The sequence below is a fragment of the Pteropus vampyrus genome, unplaced genomic scaffold (genome assembly GCF_000151845.1).
Source record: "Pteropus vampyrus isolate Shadow unplaced genomic scaffold, Pvam_2.0 Scaffold250, whole genome shotgun sequence".
Lineage (NCBI taxonomy): Eukaryota > Metazoa > Chordata > Mammalia > Chiroptera > Pteropodidae > Pteropus > Pteropus vampyrus.
In genome coordinates this window covers 208,850-216,897 of record NW_011889031.1, presented here as the reverse complement: position 1 = coordinate 216,897, position 8,048 = coordinate 208,850, and the positions used below count along the sequence as shown (strand labels likewise).

Genomic DNA, 8,048 nt, shown 5'->3' with positions numbered 1-8,048 from the left:
TTATCTTTTTTATATCCAGATGGAACTCACATACTATAAAATTAACCGTTTTAAAGTGAACAATTCAGTGGCATTTAGCACACTCGCAATGTTGTGCAGCCACCACCTCCGTCTAGTTCCAGAACGTTTCGTCGCCTCAGAAGGAGGCCTGGTACCCACTAAGCTGTCACTCCCGCTTCCCTCCCCCCGGCCCCTGGCGTCACCAATCCGCTTCCCGTCCACGTAGGACCAGCCTATTCTTGAGATATAAGAGGAATCGCAAGGCATGCGGCCCTTTACACACTCACTGTGTTTATCGCCATCCTCATGGCAACCATGTGAAGTGGGGGGTGCGTGTCCTCTCGCAGACCAGTAGCCTGCTGTGCAGGGAGGTTGTCACTTGCCGGGGCAGGTGGCCCAGTGGGGGATGCACAGCCTGGTCAGCAATGCCCCCCGAGGCTCTCACCCCCCCCCGTCGGCCGTGCCCCTTGATCCAGCTTCTCTTTGCAACGGGCCATGTCCCGTAGGGGTTATGAGGTGGGACCCCAGGGTCGGCTCTGTCACTCGCTGACCACGTGACCAGGGCAAGTACTTTTCCCACTCTGTGCCTCAGTTTCCTCCTTTGGTGTGAGTGTTAAGTGAGATGGTAAAGTAAAGGGTTTGCGATCGGCAGGAGCTTAGCAAGTGTCCCCGTGACTATGCGGCTGTCATTCTCAGTCTGCAGCTCAGGAAGCAGTCCCTGGAGACACATGCCCGGGGACAGAAACCGGGACCCACGGCATCTGGCCTCTCCGCCCCCAGAAGTCACCTCTGCCCCCTGCCTGCCCTTATACTAACTCCGTGGTCCTCGTCACCTGTAGGGCCGAGGAGGAGGGCGGGGCCCGGGCCCAGCTGCTCAAGTCCCTGCGGGAGGCTCAGGCGGGGCTGGCCGAGGCCCAGGAGGACCTGGAGGCCGAGCGCTTGGCCAGGGCCAAGGCGGAGAAGCAGCGCAGGGACCTGGGCGAGGAGCTGGAGGCGCTGCGGGGCGAGCTGGAGGACACGCTGGACTCCACCAACGCCCAGCAGGAGCTCCGGTGAGGCTCGGCTTGGTCGGGGCGTGCGGTGTGGGGGGGGGGCGGGACTCAAGTGTGAGCTCTCGTCTGCACTGAGGTTTAGTCACTCGCTCAGTGGTTGCTTGGGCACCAGCTCTGGGTATGGGCTGGGCCGAGCTGGGGACAGAGATGAGTCTGACGTAGGTGTTGCCCCTGGGAGCTGCCGGTCTCGGGGGAGGCATTTTCGGGCCAAGGACAGACCCGATCCAGGGCCAAGCGTGCTGTGGTGGAGAGGTGGAGTGTGGGAAGGGAGGGTCCCCAACCACACCTGTGGCAGAGAGTCCAGGAAGACCTCCTTGGGAAGGGGCCTTTCGAATAGGGTTTTGAAGGATGAGCAGGAGTTCACCCTTAAAGCCTCACTGCTCCCACAGCATCCTCCTCCAGATCCCCCGGGGGAGTGAGGTCCCCATCCTTGGAGAGAAACAATAAACAGGTCCAGCCACTGTCGGGGGCTCCCCCAGAGTCCCTGCCTTCCTCTGTTCTGAAATTCTGTTCCCTGCCCATCCCCCACCTGCCAATCAAAGGTCCAAGAGGGAACAGGAGGTAACAGAGTTGAAGAAGGCTCTGGAGGAGGAGACACGCATCCACGAGGTGACGGTGCAGGAGCTGAGGCAGCGCCACGGCCAGGCGCTGGGCGAGCTGGCGGAGCAGCTGGAGCAGGCCCGGAGGGTGGGTTGGAGCAGGAGCGGGGGGGTGGGGGGGACGGCGGGGGGCCTTGGGAGGAGAGGGCGGGACGCCGGGTTGGAGGAGGTTCCTCCGGCTGGTCTAGGCCGGCCCTTCTCTCTGGGGTTCTCTCCTCGTTTCTCCTTTTGTTCCACGTTAATTGGGTACATGCTGCATTCCTGGGGGCCCAGCGGTGAACCAGACAGCCGGCGCTCCCCTCCCCGTGGAGCTCGTGGCGTAGCGAGAGAGGCAGAGAGTAACAACATAAACACATTCGCGACAGATCTCGGGGTGGAAAGTGCCAAGGGAGAGGGATGAGCAGAAAAAGGGGATCGGGGGCTAAGTGCCGGGTTTGCGATTTAAAACAGAGGCCGTGGAGGGTTCTGTGAGGGGTGACACCTGAGTAAAAAACTGAGGGAGGTGAGGCGCGAGCCACGTCGGCATCAGGGGGAAGCGTGTCCCAGGCAGAGGGAACAGAGAACGCAAAGGCCCTGAGGCCGGACTGTGCCTGGTCTGCTTGGCGGGGGGAATCTTAACCCTTCACGTGCCTCTCTCTCTCCCCCGCCAGGGCAAAGGCGTGTGGGAGAAGACCCGGCTGGCTCTGGAGACCGAGGTGTCTGAGCTACGGACGGAGCTGAGTAACCTGCAGAGCACGCGTCAGGAGGGCGAGCAGCGGAGGCGCCGCCTGGAGTCACAGCTGCAGGAGGCGCAGGGCCGGGCGGGCGACGGGGAGCGGGCGCGGGCGGAGCTCGCCGAGAAGCTGCAGCGAGCCCAGGTGAGTGGGGTGTGAGGGAAAACACTTACAGTTTTTAACTTCCGGATGAACGGAGTGTATTTGTTAGGGAAAGGTTAGGCTGCTGTGACAAAGAGACCCCAGAATTCATCAGCTTAAATAAAAGACACCTGCCTTTCCCGCTCAAAAAACAGGCTCAAGGTAAGCGTCGAGTCTGGCGGGACACTCTGCTCCATGAGGTCGCTCAAGACCCAGGCTTCTTCATCTCGTCGCTCCGCCACCTCTAGGAGCGTGGACCTCACTTCAGAGTGGAATCCGTGTTGTGGGCACATCTGGGCCGCAGCTCAGAAAGGGACGGAATTTGCATATATCACCTTGCTTGCATTCCATTGGCCACAGCATAATCACATGACCACGGCTAGCTGCAAGGGAGGCTGGAAAATGTCGTTTCTAGCTGGCGGCCATGGTCCTAGTTAATAGACTAGGACCAGGGGAGAATGGATTTGGGGGGGACAGTTGGATCTGCCCCAAACGGAACCATGCTATGTAGCGGTCACTGTACCAAGCACTTTACATATTACAAAAATAAAAGCGACATTAAAAGGAGAGCTCGAGGGCTGAAGGCAGGAGAACTAGACAGCGCTATCCAGAAGCAGTTTCTTCAGTGACGGTAAAGTTCTGTGTTTGGGCCGTCCGCTTCACTAGCGAGCACTCGAAATGTGGCAAGTACAACTGAGGAGCCGGATTTTTACTTTTATTTAATTTTAGTTTCAATTGAAATAACCGCATATGGCTGGGGGCTACCACAGAGGACGGCACAGCTCAGAGCCCCTCTACCTGGGCTCAGATCTCGGTTCCACCGCCTGGAGCTGCGTGATCTTGGGCACGTTTCCTGACCCCTCGGCTTTCCTTTGTGTAAACTGGGAATGACAATGGCTTCTAGTTCACAGGGTTGGCGTGTGAATCTGATGAGCCAATAGTTATAAAGCGCTTAGAATCGTTCCTGGGGCATATTTTGTTTATTTGTTTATCTGTTCGTCAGTCGGTGGACACTAGGTGTTTCTGCAAACACTGCTCTTGCATAGAAATACGTTTTCATTTTTCTTGGCTATATTCCTAGGAGCGGAATTGCTAGGCAATATGGAAACTCCGTGTTTAACCGTTTGACGAACTGCCAGACTGTTTTCCACAGCAGCTGCAGCATCCTACATTCCCTCCGGCCGTGTGTGGTCGTAGGGACCGGAGTTGGAGGAGCCGACGGGGTCGGCTGGCTGGAAGCTGCCATTAGAAGGTTCCCCTTTCCCACAGGCTGAACTCGAGAACGTGTCTGGGGCACTGAGTGAGGCCGAGTCCAGAGCCATCAGGCTGAGCAAAGAGCTGAGCAGCACAGAGGTCCAGCTGCACGACGGCCAGGTGACCGCAGCCCACCCTCATCACCCAGCCCCCGACACCTTCCACCCTTCTGCCCGCACCTGACATCCATCCTTCCCTGCCCCTCCAGGAGCTGCTGCAGGAGGAGACCAGGGCGAAGTTGGCCTTGGGGTCCCGGGTGCGAGCCTTGGAGGCGGAGGTGGCGGGGCTGCGGGAGCAGCTGGAGGAAGAGGCGGCCGCCAGGGAGCGGGCGGGCCGCGAGCTGCAGACCGCCCAGGTCCAGGTGAGCGGACCTGCAGTGGGACCTCAAGGGGACATTTAATCCCCCAACCTGCTCCTCCAGGGTTCCCCAGCTCAGGGATGGCTCCACCGCCTGAGCAGTCATTGGCCAGCGTTCTGGGTACCAGTCCCACCTCTGACTCTCCCTCGGCCCCCAGCGCCTGTCAGCGCAGAGCCCCGTGCTTTCCTGCCTCATTGCCCGCTTTCCATCCACACAGCCCCGGCCCTGCTCAGGCCTCATCCTCTGCCACCTGGATCCCCATCTCAGCCTCCCTCAAGCCTCCCTGCCTCCAGTCTCTCCCCTTCCAGCTCATCCTCCGCATGGCCTTTCCACTCCCAGAGCTGACCCTGCCTTTCCCTTGCTCACGGCCTCCTGTGGCTCCCGGCTCACCCTGGACAAAGCCTGCGCCTCTCGGCTGGGCGTCAGAGGCCCTGCCTGCTCTGGTCCATCCTTCATCTTTAGCTGTGTTCACCTCTCATGTCTCCTTCATCACTTCACCTGGGAGACACCTTTCGTTCTCCAGGACTTAGCATCAGCCTCTCCTGTTGCGGGAAGTCCCTGATCATGCCGCTCTGAGCTCCCCAAACCCTTTCTCCCCTATTTCCACTCCAATCACCCTGAGCTGGCACATTCTTTGCCCATGAGTCCCCCCCCACACACACACACACGCCGACCCGGGAGCTCCTTCAAAGTGGGACCCTATCAGAGTTAGATCCGGTCCCTAACATAGGCTGATGTTTGAGAGGCCCTAAGAAATACCTGTTGAGTGAATGCGTGTTGAATGCATGTCTGCAAGTGTCCTTCTTCAACTGGCAAACTCCTATGCGTACTTTAAGATCCATCGCAAATGTCTCCTCCTCCAGAAATTCTCCCTTGAATTCTCCCTAAACAGATTCTGAACCTCTCCTGTGGACTCCCATACTTCCACCTCAGCCTCCATCACCCCGGCTGTGACACTCAGTCTCCCCCATCAGATAGGGGGTTCCCCAGGCCAGAGCTCCGGTCCTAGCGAAAATAATTTTCATCTCTTGGAGGAGCTGGGGCTCATAGAAGTCACAACCTAGTCCTACCCCAAGGCAGGAGAGCCCAGGGGAGCGGGTCATTTCCCACCTCAGGCCTCAGTCCCTTCACCGTGAAACCGATCCACACTCTGGTCACAGACATGACTCCCACCCACCCCATCTCCTCCTGTGCGCCCCCAGCTCTCAGAGTGGCGGAGGCGCCAGGAAGAAGAGGCAGGGGCCCTGGAGGCAGGGGAAGAGGCACGGCGCCGGGCAGCCCGCGAGGCCGAGGCCCTGGCCCAGCGCCTGACCGAAAAGACAGAGACGGTGGAGCGGCTGGAGAGGGGTCGCCGGCGGCTGCAGCAGGAGCTGGACGATGCCACCGTGGACCTGGAGCAACAGCGGCAGCTCGTGGGCTCCCTGGAGAAGAAGCAGCGCAAGTTCGACCAGGTGGGCACTCTGGCTCACGCCGCCGGGGCGTTGGGATGCTGAGCCGCGCTCCCCACCGGCGTTGCGAGCAGTCAGTGATGCATGATGTCACAGGTCCACTTCGAACCTGGGGGGGGGGCCCTCGGGTGAGAGGCTTCTTCCCTCTGAGGCCGTCAAATAAGACACCCACCCATCCCGACTTAGGTCTCTTATTACGTCCCAGAATAATTATTAGCAGCACTGCCTTTTACTCCCAAACGCGTCCTGACGGTCCCCGCTCGTGGCGTGCCTCAGGCGAGCCACTGTCCCTCTCGGCCTGAGCGTGCCCATCTGGGAAATGAGGATAATATTAAGCCTCTGGCAACCCGAGGCTGAAACAGAGCCCCAGAGCCCCAGAGCATGAAGATCAGACAGCCCCGAGGTTCGCGTCCCAGATCAGCCGTTTCTGGCCGCGTGGCCTGGACAAATTCCTTAACCCTCTCTGTGCCCCGTTTTCGTCATCTCGAAAACGGAGGCATCAGTCACTATTTTGCCTTCACCTTCGAAAGATATTTTCGCTGGATATCGAATTCTAGCTCGACGGTTGTGTTCTTTCGACGCTTCGAAGAGGTCGTTCTGTTACCTCGGGCCTCCGTGGTTTCAGATGAAAAGGGAACCACCTGTGTGTCATGTGTGTTTCTGTGCGATGTGTTTTTCTAGCTGGTTAAAATTTTTCTCTTTGGTTTTTAGCAGTCTGACTATATGTACAGCTCTGTGGTTTCATACGTGTCCTGCTTTGGGATTGCCAAGCTTCTTACAGCTATGGGTTGGTGTTTTTGATCTAACGTGGACATTTTCAGCCGTTATTTCTTCGAATATTTTTCCGCCCCATTTCCGCTCTTTCGCCTTCTTCCTGGACTCTGAATATGTTTGTATTTGCTTAATTCTGTCCCATAGGTCACCGAGACTCATCGTATTTCTTTTTTTTTTATTTGTCGGTTACAGTTGACGTTCAATATTATTGGATATTAGTTTCAGGTGGACAGCATAGTGGTTATTTATATAACTCATGATCCCTTGGACGAGCCTAGTCCCCACCTGGCACCATGCAAATTTATTACCATATTATTGACCATATTTCTCTATGCTGCGCTCGACATCCCCATGACTGTTTTGAAACTCTCAATTTGTACTTCTTAATCCGTTGACTTTCATCACGCAACCCCAACCCCCTCCCGTCTGGAAATCACCATTTCGATCTCTGTATCTCTGAGTCTGTTTCCGTTTTGTTTGTTCATTTATTTTGTTCTCTAGAGTCCACGTATAAGTGACATCATGTGTGACTTGTCTTCCTCTGTCTGACTTATTTCACTCAGCGTAATACCCTCTAGGTCCATCCGTGTTGGCAAATGGTACGATTTCCTTCTTCATTTATGGCCGAGTAATATTCCATCGTACGTATGTGCTCCCTCTTCTCCCTCCAGTCGTCTGTTGACGGGCGCTTAGGTTGCTTCATATCTCGGCTGTCGTAGGTAATGCCGCAATGAACGTAGGGATGCAGATAAATCTTTTCGAATTAGTGTTTTGGATTTTTTCAGATAAATACCCCAAAGCGGAAGTGCGGGGTCATAAGGGAGTTCTATTTTTAATTATCGGAGGAACCTCCACACTGTCTTCTGTGGTGGCTGCACCGATCTGTGATCCCACCAACAGTGCACGAGGGTCCCCTTTCCTCCACGCCCCCGCCAACGCGTGTCGTTCGTTGATTTATTGATGATGGCCATTCTGACAGGTGTGAGCTGGTATCCCATTGTGGTTTTAATTTGCATTTGTCTGATGATCAGTGACGTTGAGCATCTTTTCGTATGTCTGTGGGCCATCTGTATGTCCCCTTCGGACAAACGCCAGTGTAGGTGCTCTGCCCTTTTTGTAATTGGGTTGTTCGTTTTTTGAGCGTTGAGTTGTGTGGGTTCTTCATAAAGTTTGGATAGTAACCCCTTATCAGACGTATCGCTGGCAAACATCCTCTCCCCTTCAGTCGGCCTCCTTTTCGTTTTGTTGACGGTTTCCTCCGCCTCTGTCTGTCATCTGTCTCTGTCCCTGGCGGCCCCCTCTTCCCCCACCCCCTCGTACACTCCTTTCGGCTAATCGATCTCCCCCCACCCCGTCTCCCCCAACCCGAAAGCTCCTGGCAGAGGAGAAGGCAGCCGTGCTGCGAGCGGTGGAGGAGCGTGAGCGGGCGGAGGCCGAGGGCCGGGAGCGGGAGGCTCGGGCGCTGTCGCTGGCACGGGCGCTGGAGGAGGAGCAGGAGGCGCGCGGAGAGCTGGAGCGCCAGACGCGGGCCCTGCGGGCGGAGCTGGAGGCCCTGCTGAGCAGCAAGGACGACGTGGGCAAGAGCGTGAGTGGGTCCCCCGCCCCCCGCCCCGCGCTTAGAGGCGCCCGTGTGACAGCCGCATGCGCACTTGGCGTTGGGAGAGAGACACAGACGCGCATGTGTGCCGTCACGTGCCAAACGCGAAGAG

At 57.2% G+C, this 8,048-nt stretch overlaps 1 protein-coding gene across 1 annotated transcript in view; it reads left to right on the top strand.

The window, feature by feature from the left end:
• MYH14 (myosin heavy chain 14) overlaps nt 1–8,048 on the top strand; it is a gene marked incomplete at its 5' end in the record, with an annotated part of 74,578 nt that overhangs the window by 51,811 nt on the left and 14,719 nt on the right. Inside the window, 7 exons of the mRNA XM_023520162.1 lie at nt 840–1,052; nt 1,595–1,739; nt 2,302–2,508; nt 3,775–3,879; nt 3,968–4,120; nt 5,320–5,568; nt 7,712–7,924. Of these exons, the coding sequence (XP_023375930.1) occupies nt 840–1,052; nt 1,595–1,739; nt 2,302–2,508; nt 3,775–3,879; nt 3,968–4,120; nt 5,320–5,568; nt 7,712–7,924 (1,285 nt within the window). The remainder of the gene's footprint in view (nt 1–839; nt 1,053–1,594; nt 1,740–2,301; nt 2,509–3,774; nt 3,880–3,967; nt 4,121–5,319; nt 5,569–7,711; nt 7,925–8,048) is intronic.